This window comes from Nerophis ophidion, linkage group LG17 (assembly GCF_033978795.1).
Source record: "Nerophis ophidion isolate RoL-2023_Sa linkage group LG17, RoL_Noph_v1.0, whole genome shotgun sequence".
Taxonomy (NCBI): Eukaryota; Metazoa; Chordata; class Actinopteri; order Syngnathiformes; family Syngnathidae; genus Nerophis; species Nerophis ophidion.
Genome location: NC_084627.1, coordinates 3828712 through 3840716, shown reverse-complemented (window position 1 = coordinate 3840716; position 12005 = coordinate 3828712). Strand labels below are relative to the sequence as shown.

Here is a 12005-nt window from a genome sequence, read left to right as displayed (position 1 = left end):
CGAATGCAGCTGAGAGAGGCTCCAGCACCCTCCGCGGCCCTAACAATAGGGACAAGCGGTAGAAAATGGTTGGATGGATTTCAAGCAGTACATATACTGCACAGGCCAAAAGTTTAGAGACACCTTGCGTTTTCTTTATTTTCATGACTATTTACATTGTAGATTGTCACTAAAGGCATCAAAACTATGAATCAACACATGTGGAGTTATGTACTTAACAAAAAAAGGTGAAATAACTGAAAACATGTTTTATAGTCTAGTTCCTTCAAAATAGCCACCCTTTGCTCTGATTACGGCTTTGCATACTCTTTGCATTCTCTCCATGAAATGGTTTTCACTTCACAGGTGTGCCTAATCAGGGTTTATTAGTGGAATTTCTAGCTTTATCAATGGGGTTGGGACCATCAGTAATAAATAATAATCATTTAAAAAAAAAATAATAATAATAATTTCTTGTGTGGCCCGGTACCACTGCTCTAGACAACACCGACACTCAACAACGGATTATAATTACTGGTTTGCAAAAAATATTTTTAACCCAATTAGGCGAAATTACATAATCTCCCACGGCACACTGGGCTGTATCTCACAACACGCTAGTGTGCCGCGGCACAGTGGTTGAAAAGCACTGCTTTAAGTGACCAAGGATTAAACAAATATTTTTTTTTAACAGAAAAATGGAAACTTCAGTCAGTAATCATCTTTGACTTGAAGACCAGGAGCCCCCTCACAGCGTTCTATCGTAGTTGTCTGTCAATGGTCCCACGAGCAAGGAGCGCTATCTCTTTCACGGGGGCCGGACTGCCCACTTTAAGTCTATTCGTAACAGGATCCTGCACCATGCTGGATAGACCGGGACAAAGGAGCGCCGTCTCCAGTGATGGCCTCAGGGTCAGATAGACTTTCCTCTTCCACTTGTAGCCGCACATCAAACTTTGATGTTTTACGCTTGTGTGCATTTTAGATGATTGTGGTAAACCGCGTGCGACTGATGCCAAGGCTAATCTTCTTTCGTGTGACTTTTAATTGTTGTTGTTCATCAAAATACAGCTTTGTGTTGTTTCTGTTTATCAATTAAGGCTGATGTGATGTTTGTTGAAAGCTTAACTAGCAAACTAGTAGGGGTTTGGGAAAAAATTGATTTCGAATACGAATCGATTCGCTTTTTTTTTTAAATCGATTTAAATCCAACAAAACAATACACAGCAATACCATAACAATGCAATCCAATTTCAAAACCAAACCTGACCCAGCAACACTCAGAACTGCAATAAACAAATAAACAGAGCAATTGAAATGAGACACAAACACGACACAGAACAAACCAAAAGTAGTGAAACAAAAATGAATATTATCAACAACAGTATCAATACTAGTTATAATTTCAGCATAGCAGTGATTAAAAATCCCTCATAGACATTTATAAAAATGAAAATAAAAGAACAATAGTGTCACAGTGGCTTACACTTGCATCGCATCTCATAAGCTTGACAACACACTGTGTCCAATGTTTTCAGAAAGATAAAATAAGTCGTATTCTTGGTTCGTTTAATAGTTAAAACAAATTTACATTATTGCAATCAGTTGATAAAACATTGTCCTTTACAATTATAAAAGCTTTTTAAAAAAAATCTACTACTCTGCTAGCATGTCAGCAGACTGGGGTAGATCCTGCTGAAATCCTATGTATTGAATGAATACAGAATCGTTTTGAACGGGAAAAATATCGTTTTTGAATTGTGAATCGCGTTGAATCGAAAAAAATCGATATATCATCGAATCGGGACCCCAAGAATCGATACTGAATCGATTCGTGGGACACCCAAAGATTCGCAGCCCTACAAACTAGTCAGTAAGAGGGGTGAATTTCCCTTATTATAGCCGTGTTTATTAGCCTAACCCGCAATACATAGGGGCTGTAAAATAAAAGTCATTATTGATACCAACCAAATGTTTCAACTTTAACTATGCACTGTAAAAACAAAAATCTGCACAATCTTCGGTAAAACATCAGCAGCTGTGGATGCCACGAATTCACCGTAAAAAACGCAGTCACGATGTATAGGACATTACGGTACGTTGATGTTCAATGTGTTAATTTTACAGTTGATAAATGTCAGAAGAATTGAATCCAAGTTTATCACAAAACTTTGTGTTGCCATGAGTTTCCGGCGAGAAGAAAAAAGCTGTCTTTGATCTTACCAATCAAAAAGGCTTGTAAAACTCCACTGTGTTGGATGGGAAGCAACATGAAGGTGTTCTGTTTCTTTCTTCTATTGTAATCCACAGAAAGATTTTGTCTTGACCCAAGAACTACAAAGCGGAGAGGAAGCAGGGCCTGACTCATCTCAAGGCGACTTTTTCTTTGAACTGTTGTATACAAAGGCGATGGCTGTTTACGACCACTGTCCCTTAGAAACAGCTGTTGCCATGTAATCAGGGAAAGTCCAAAAAAAAGACGAGGCGTACGATCTTTCGCCAGAGTGTGATGACACTGTACAAGGGTACAGATGTCCACGCTTCTCCTCACTGAGCCAAATTACATTCTGTCTCTGTTTGATTCTTGTCCTGTTTAATAGATGTCATCAGTGTTTGAACCTGACAATAACAGTTTTTGCTTTCAGTAAATTACCGTATTTTCTGGACTATGGGGCGCAGCAAATTTTAAGGTGCATTGCCGATGAATGATCTCTACACGCGGTGTAGCGTGCAAGGACGGGAGTGGAAGAAGTGTCAAAAGATAGAGCTAACTGTTTTAATGACATTCAGACTTTACTTCAATCAACAACGGAACAGAATCTCTTCATCCGCCGGAAATGTGTCACGTGAAAAACCGTCCAACCGGAACTCTCTCATAACTAAAGTTCCTTGAGTGAATAATATACACTCTACACCGGTTTGTTTTAGCGCTTTCATGGCAAGTTTACTGAGAGATATAAGTAAGAACTTTACACTACTTTATATTAGAAATGGCAACAGCGGAGGATGAATGTCCCATAAGAAGAAGATAGGGAAAAAGAAGAAGCTTATCGACTACGTTGTCATCCCGGACTACAAAGGCGGATTCGGGCAATTTTTCAGGACATATGCAGATCCCAAATACAGATCAGCGGTACCAGAAGGTAATACAAGTTGCTTTGGCATAATGTTGCGAAACAAAACGCCAGATAATTTGTCTTACCCTATACACACACGATAATATGTTGAAGCAGAGTATAATCCATCAAGCGGTGCGGCTTCTTGTCGTACTAAAACATTTTCATCGATTTTTGAGCTCCGTGTGTAATGTGCTATATTTTCAATGGAACATATAATATTTTGGTGTTGTTTACTTGAGTCCTATGGCAGTCTACACATATCTCTTGTGTCTGACTGCCTTTGTATTGCAGTCTACACGTATTTCTTATGTTTGACTGCCATCTACTGGTCACACTTATCATTACACCATGTACCAAATAAAATTGCTTTGAGGTCGGTAAAAATCAGAATTATTCCGCACATTAAGCGTACCGGGTTATAAGGCGAACAGCCGAGTTTTGAGGGGGGAAAAGTATTTTAAGTGCACCTCGTAGTCCTTAAAAGTTAAAGTTAAAAAGTTCCAATGATTGTCACAAACGCACTGGGTGTGGTGAAATCTGTCCACTGCATTCGACCCATCCCCTTGTTTACCCCCTTGGAGGTGAGGAAAGCAGTGAGCAGCAGCGTGGGCCACGCTCGGGAATCATTTGGTGATTTAACCCCCAATTCCAACTCTTGATGTTGAGTGCCAAGCAGGGAGGCGATGGGTCCCATTTTTTATAGTCTTTGGTATGACTCTGCCGGGGTTTGAACTCACAAGCTCCCAGTCTCAGGGTGGAAACTCTTACCACAGGACCACTGAGCCTTAAAATAGGGTAGTACGACTCTGTTTTACAAAAAAAACGTGTTGAATTTTTGGTAAAATACTTGCATTTGTGATTGCCAATAGATAATGCCAATCAGAGACAAAAAATTTGGTTTTGCAGACCACACGCCGCCTGGCCGCTTTAGGAGACTTTGCTTAAATTATTTACAGTATGCAAAAAACAATACATGACATTTTTATACAGCGCCAAATCAGAACAGTAGTTGTCCAAAGGCAAATACATAGCCACCTTCTTGGTAACTTTGTTGTTCATTTTCTGGCCGTTACAGTCATTTTGCACAGCAACTTTCTATGTGTAACAATTGACAACCATTGTAATACCGTTACTATAACAATCTACAAGGTTAAAACACTTTGTTTCTCTTTCTTCCCCTTCAGTTTTCTGTTTTCTTTTGTATTTGAAGTTATCATTAAATTGTATTGTTGATAACAGAGGTAATTATTGTTAATATTCATTATCTATAGTGTTATTTGCATTGGTATTTTTATTGCTCCATGATGTTCCGTGTCGTTTTTATGTTATTTACTTCACTAACAGCTTCTCTGCTTTCACTTTTACTATCATATTTGTACATATCCTATTTGCTGATACTGCTCTGTTGTTGTTATTGTTGTTGTTGCTGCGTTTGTTGTTCTTGTCTCTCTGTCTTATCCCTATTTTTTTTTCTTTCTATCCCCTATTGCTCGGCCTCGCCAAAAAATAATACAAACCCATTTATTAAAGTCAAATACAAATAAGGTAACGAGAGAAGTAGCCAACACTTATATTCTGTAATGTAAATTTGTACAGCCGATATGGGCATCAACGTCAACAATATGATTTGCCTGAGTAGCTGGACAGAACAAAAAAAAAACAAAGTAATTGCCGCCACTTACAGGACTGGGGTTTTGCTGGTCATGAAGCTATATTGTGTTTTTTTGTCCTTTTGAGGGGATATTTAAGTCATGTTTTTTGTCTTTAGACTGCTTCCTCTTTGTACATTGGCTGTGTATTATTGATGGTTTCCTACTGAAGGAAGTAGAACGTGTAATCTTTCTGCGTTTCCTGTCCCATTGCTCACGTACTCCCCTGAGAAGAAGTAATGCCACAATTTTGGATGTCCAATGGGGGTGAGAGGAGAATAAAGCAGCAGCAGTGGGATTTTACAAAACCCAAAAAGTTGGCCAGTTGTGTAAATGATAAATAAAATAGAATACAATGGTTTACAAATCCGTTTTCCCTTGGCCTCAGTCTGGACCCTCTGTCCAGGGGCCTAGGCTCATACCGATTGTTTTTTTCTAACCCCCCTACCCAATTCCTTACCTATATCTCACCTTTTTTGTAAGGGGCGCCGGAAGTTGGCAGACCCGTCAGTGATTCTGTTCAGTTTCCCTGTAACGTTTGACTGATCTTGAATGGGATTGTGCTGAAAATTGTAATTTCCCCTCGGGATTAATAAAGTATTTCTGATACTGATTCTGATTTTCAACCTATAATCAATTGAATAGACTGCAAAGACAAGATACTTAATGTTTGAACCAGAAAACTTATTTTTTTTGTAAATATTAACTCATTTGGAATTTGATGCCGGTAAAATGTTTCAAACAATCTGGCACAAGTGGTGAAAAAAGACTGAGAAAGTTGAGGAATGCTCATCAAACACTTATTTGGAACATCCCACAGGTGAACATGCTTATTGGGAACAGGTGGGGTATAGAAGCAGCTTCCATGAATTGTCCAACTTTTCTTACTGAGCTATTGCAAGGTATTAGGGATTTCACCATCTACGGTCCGTAATATCAATAGGTTCAGAGAATCTGGAGAAATCACTGCACGTAAGCGATGATATTACGGTCCTTCGTTCGCTCAGGCGGTACTGCATCAAAAACCGACATCAGTGTGTAAAAGATATCACCACTTGGGCTCAGGAATACTTCAGAAAACCACTGTCATTAACTACAGTTCGTCGCTACATCTGTAAGTGAAAGTTAAAACTCTCCTCTACGAAGCAAAAGCTATTTATCAACAACACCCAGAAACCTCCCTGGCTTTTCTGGGTCCGAGCCCATTTAAGATGCGCTGATGCAAAGTGGAAAAGTGTTCTGTGGTCTGACGAGTCCACAATCTTTAGAGTGTATTCAATTGAATATAAGTTGAAAAGGATCTGCATATCATTCTATTCTGGTTTTATTTACGATTTACACAACGTGCCAACTTCACTGTTTTTGTTTTTTTTCTAACAGTGGGTGTCAGGCACGCAGGGATGAGAGCCAAACTACTGCAACATAATACTGTTCGCTGTAACCAACCCCTTTGTAACGTTGTAATTAAAGATCATTGATGCTTCTGGAGGACAATTTTGTGTCCGCAGTAGTTTTGTCAAGAGTGGGATTCATGACATATTTCAGATAATGCTGGCTGAATTTAGATTCATCACGAGCAGAAAGGATATGACCAAGGTCTCAGCAGCCGCTCCTGACTGGAAGACCATGAACATAGAGATAGATAAGAGACACAAATATCATATGAGGATGTGTGGTCTGATAACAGCTTCTCATGCTACTTATGCCCGCTCAGAGCCTGGAGGAGCGTTGCAACAGGATCCTGAGGAACATGGAGGCCTCTCTCACGGCTCGGGACCGCGTCGGAATCCAGGATTTTGTTCTCTTGGACAACTACACCAGCGAGACCGCCTTCCTTGACAACCTGAGGAAACGCTTCCATGAGAATTTGGTTTATGTGAGTCCATTTCTTGAATTTCTATTGCCAAAAATGCTTACAATTAGGTACATACTGTGGAAATCTCACTCTTTTAAAGAAAGGTTTTAACATTCTAAAGTGTTATGGTAGTGTAAAAACAAGTTAACTCACGGATCCTGTTATAATCAATTTAAATATTCATACTCTCACATGTAAATTTTTCTGTATAATGCAGTGTTATTCAATGTTTTTTGAGCCAAGGCACATAGTTTTGCGTTGAAAAAATCCGGAGGCACACCACCAGCAGAAATCATTAAAAAAAACGAAACTCAGTTGACAGTAAAACGTTGTTGTGGCAATTGTTGGATATGACTTTAAACCATAACCAAGCATGCATCACTATAGCTCTTGTCTCAAAGTAGGTGTACTGTCCTCACCTGTCACATCACACCGTGACTTACTTGGAGTTTTTTGCTGCTTTCCGGTGTGTAGTGTTTTAGTTTTTGACTTGCGCTCCTATTTTGGTGGCTTTTTCTCTTTTTTGGTATTTTCCTGTAGCAGTTTAATGTCTTCTTTTGAGCTATATTTCCCGCATATACTTTGTTTTAGCAATCAAGAATATTTCAGTTGTTTTTGTCCTTCTTTGTGTGCACATTGTTGATTGTCATGTCATGTTCGGACGTACATTGCGGATGCCTTCTTTGCTCCACAGTAAGTATTTGCTGTCGTCCAGCATTCTGTTTTTGTTTACTTTGTAGCCAGTTCAGTTTTAGTTTCGTTCTGCATAGGCTTCCCTAAGCTTCAATGCTTTTTTTAGGGGCATTCACCTTTTTTTTGTTTTTGTTTTAAGCATGAAACACCTTTTTACCTGCATGCTGCCTCCCGCTGTTTCCGACATCTACAAAGCAATTAGCTACCGGCTGCCACCTACTGATATGGAAGAGTATTCCACGGTTACTTTGTCAAGCTCTAAACAGCACCGACACTCAAGAACAACACATCATTTGCAGACTATAATTACTGGTTTGCAAAAATATGTTCAACCCAAATAGGTGAAATTAGATAATCTCCCACGGCACACCAGACTGTATTTCACCACGCGGCACAGTGGTTGAAAAACACTGGTATAAACCACACGAGGGCTAGATTTAGCTGGGAGAGTTGTGCACATTAGGCCCGCGTGGCAAATCACATCAAATAATATTAAACTAGTCCGAAAGGTACCTTATTATTGTGTAACACTAACAATATTTGAACAATAACCGTGTTGTGCCGATAATAGCTAGCTGACAACTAACGTGTTAATAACTAGCCAGCAACTAACACGCTGATCGCCAGCTCGCAACTGAAGCGCTAATCGTTTGCTGACAACTAGGACAATAATAACTAGCTAGCAACTGGCCCGTCAAATGCTAGTTGGCAACGAGAGCGTTAATCGCGAGCTAAAAAATAGCGCATAAATCTCTTGCTGGCAACTGGAGCGCTAATCACGAGCAAAAAAATAGCGCATACCCTATTTCCTTCAATTGCCGCCAGGTATATAGTATGCGCCTGCCTAGAATTACTGCCGGGTCAAACTCGTTTCGCCAAATAATTACCGCATGCTTAGCATTACCGCCGGCTCAGCATTAATGGCGGGTCAAACTCGTTTCGCAAAATATTATTTTTATTAGCGCATGTCTAGAATTTCCGCCGGGTCAAACTCGTTTCGCCAAATAATTAGCATATGCCTAGAATTTCCGCCGGGTCAAACTATTCACGTCACGAGTGACACTTCACCTGTCATCATTTTCAAAATGGAGGAGGCTGATTTCAATAATTTGAAATCGCATAAAGGGAAGAAGATTAAGAGCTATTCAGTAGGATTTAAGGTCCAAGCTATTGAATATGCTAAAAAGAACAGTAAGCAGCTATGTTTAATTAATATACCGTAGCTGCGTGTGTCAAATATGAGTCATTAAATGACTCCCGCCTCCTGGTGGTAGAGGGCACTAGTGATCCTTCTTGCGACAACTCGGCTGCAGAAGAAGTGACAACACGCTGCAAGAGTGAGCAGCGATCGTTTATTTTTTCCTCTCGCTTGCACTTTTAACATGGAGGATTACATATCTAAAATAAAACAGTTTTCTAAACTGGACTTTCAATCAAAGCAGGAGGTAATAAAGGAAGATCTCCATCGAGACAGAGAGACTTTTATAACTAAGGAAAGATAAGGTAGACTTCTATAAACAAGTTATTGATGCTTTTGATCAGAAGGAGCTGCGCATGGACTTCATTTATAAGTAAAGGTAAGACCATAATAACGTTTTTTTGTACATTTCATGATGGTATCCTTACATCACACTAGAATTTATAAGCGTAGGCCTAAATTTACCGCATGCCTTTTGGTGAGCGCCAGAGTGAGAAGAGGTTTTAAAATAATTGGCGCATGTTGGTCTTTACCGCATGCCTTTGGAGTGAGAAGAGGTTTTAAATTAATTAGCACCCAGGCGGCAATTCAAGAAAATACGGTAACTCTCTGGCCCGCAACTGGAGCGCTAATCGCTAGCTGCAACTACCGCAGGAATCGCAAGCTGACAACTAGGCTGGTAATCGCTAGTTGAAAACCAGAGCACTAATCGCTAGCTGACAACTAGAGTGCTAGTAGATAGCTAACAACTAGCGCGCTGATCGCTAAATCTAATAATTTCCCATTTCGGACATTTCCTGAAAGTTTAATAAAAATCCATCCATAATTTTTTCGAAATGCAAACTAACAATTGCTAGCGATGGACTTTAGAGGCAGTTGTAATTTCTACTTCCAATTAAACGCTATGCCTTTGACCCGTTCACCCGATGTGGTCCTGATGCTGCTGAATCCCACATCTCATGTTGCTGAAGCGGCACGCCTCACAAAGGTCATCTAGGTGGTGCAAAGTGATTAACCCAACTTATTGCTCTTGATAAGGACAACATTGCTCATTGTTGGAAGCGATGCACAGAGCACATTACATTCCTGGTGTTTTATAACCGCGAGGTGAATGTCCGTGACCCTCTGTCTCCCTGTTGCAGACCTACATAGGCACTCTTTTGGTGTCAGTCAACCCATACAAGGAGCTGGACATCTACAACAAGAGTCAGATGGACACCTACATGGGCGTCAACTTCTTTGAACTTCCACCTCACATGTAAGACGGGTTCTCTCTCCATTAGTACTTTGTATCCATGTGTCGCGTGCTCTTTCTAATATTGTGTATTAAAAAAACATCAATAACATAACGTATTTTTCGGACTATAAGTTGCAGTTTTTTTCATAGTTTGGCTGTGAGTGCGACTTATACTCAGTAGCGACTTATGTGTGCAATTATTAAAGGGGAACATTATCACAATTTCAAAAGGGTTAGAAACAATAAAAATCAGTTCCCAGTGGCTTGTTTTATTTGTTTAAGTTTTTTTCAAAATTTTACACCTCCCGGAATATCCCCAAAAAAAGCTTTAAAGTTCTTGATTTTCGCTATTTGCGATGCGACTGTCCATTTCCCTGTGACGTCATACAGGGCTGCCAATACAAACAACATGGCGGTTACCACAGCAAAATATAGCGACATTAGCTCGGATTCAGACTTGGATTTCAGCGGTTTAAGCGACTCAACAGATTACGCATGTATTGAAACAGATGTTCGGAGTATGGAGGCAGATAGCGAAAACGAAATTGAAGAAGAAACTGAAGCTTTTGAGCGAATAGCTATTGACGCTATTCGGCCATAGCATGGGTGTACCTAATGAAGTGGCCCATAGCATGGCTGCCTTATTAGCATCGCCGGTAAAATGTGCGAAACAAACAATCAGGACTTTCGCATCTTGTGACACTGGAGCAACTTAAATCCGTCGATTGGTAAGTGTTTGATTCGCATTAAATGTGGGTATCTAGTTTCAAATGTACATACAGCTAGCGTAAATAGCATGTTAGCATCGATTAGCGTAGCATGTTAGCATCGATTAGCTGGCAGTCATGCCGCGACCAAATATGTCTGATTAGCACATAAGTCAACAACATCAACAAAACTCACCTTTGTGATTTCGTTGACTTAATCGTTGCAAATGCATCTGCAGGTTATCCATACATCTCTGTGCCATGTCGGTCTTAGCATCGCCGGTCAATTGTGCAGACACTCTGGTACATTCAATGGGGGTCTGGCGGCAGATTTCTTGCCAGTGGTGCAACTCGAATCCCTCCCTGTTAGTGTTGTTACACCCTCCGACAACACACCGACGAGGCATGATGTCTCCAAGGTTCCAAAAAATAGTCGAAAAAACGGAAAATAACAGAGCTGAGACCCGGTGTTTGTAATGTGAAAATGAAAATGGCGGGTGTGTTACCTCGGTGACGTCACGTTCTGACGTCATCGCTAAAAGACCGATAAACAGAAAGGCGTTTAATTTGCCAAAATTCACCCATTTAGAGTTCGGAAATCGGTTAAAAAAATACATGGTCTTTTTTCTGCAACATCAAGGTATATATTGACGCTTACATAGGTTTGGTGATAATGTTCCCCTTTAATACATTACCGTAAAATATCAAATAATATTATTTAGCTCATTCACGTAAGAGACTAGACGTATAAGATTTCATGGGATTTATCGATTAGGAGTGACAGATTGTTTGGTAAACATATAGCCTGTTCTATATGTTATAGTTATTTGAATGACTCTTACCATAATATGTTACGTTAACATACCAGGCACCTTCTCCGTTGGGTTATTTATGAGTCATATAACGTACACTTATTCAGCCTGTTGTTCACTATTCTTTATGTATTTTAAATTGCCTTTCAAATGTCTACTCTTGGTGTTGGGTTTTATCAAATGAATTTCCCCAAAAAATGTGACTTATACTCCAGTGCGACTTATACCGTATTTTTCGGACTATAAGTCACTTTTTTTTTTTGTAGTTTGGTCGGGGGTGAGACTTGGCCAAACTATAAAAAAAAAAAAAATATATTTATATATATATATATATATATAAAAAAAATTTTGGGGTTTGGCCGGGTCTCACCCCCCGCTGGACTGTGGAGAAGACTGCGATTTATAATCCGAAAAATACGGTATATTTTTTTTTCCTTCTTTATTATGCATTTTTGGCAGGTGTGACTTATACTCCGGAGCGACTTCTACTCAGAAAGATGCGGTAATGAACATGTAGATTAATAATCCATTTTTACAGCTTTTTTTCCCCTCAAAATGCTGACAAAATAATAGAATGAAAAAAACACAATATGTTACTGCATACGTCAGCAGACTAATTAGGAGCCTTTGTTTGTTTACTTACTACTAAAAGACAAGTTGTTTTGTATGTTCACTATTTTCTTTAAGGACAACATTGCAATAAGAAACATATGTTTAATGTACTGTAAGATTTTGTGTCAAAATAAAGCCATTAAT

General features: G+C 39.5%; 1 protein-coding gene across 1 annotated transcript in view; it reads left to right on the top strand.

Annotated features, from left to right (window-relative positions):
- The window catches only part of myo1hb (myosin IHb), a 61815-nt gene that overhangs the window by 19559 nt on the left and 30251 nt on the right, over positions 1-12005 (top strand). Inside the window, exons 4-5 of the mRNA XM_061875761.1 lie at positions 6462-6623; positions 9636-9751. Coding sequence (XP_061731745.1) covers positions 6462-6623; positions 9636-9751 — 278 coding nt within the window. The remainder of the gene's footprint in view (positions 1-6461; positions 6624-9635; positions 9752-12005) is intronic.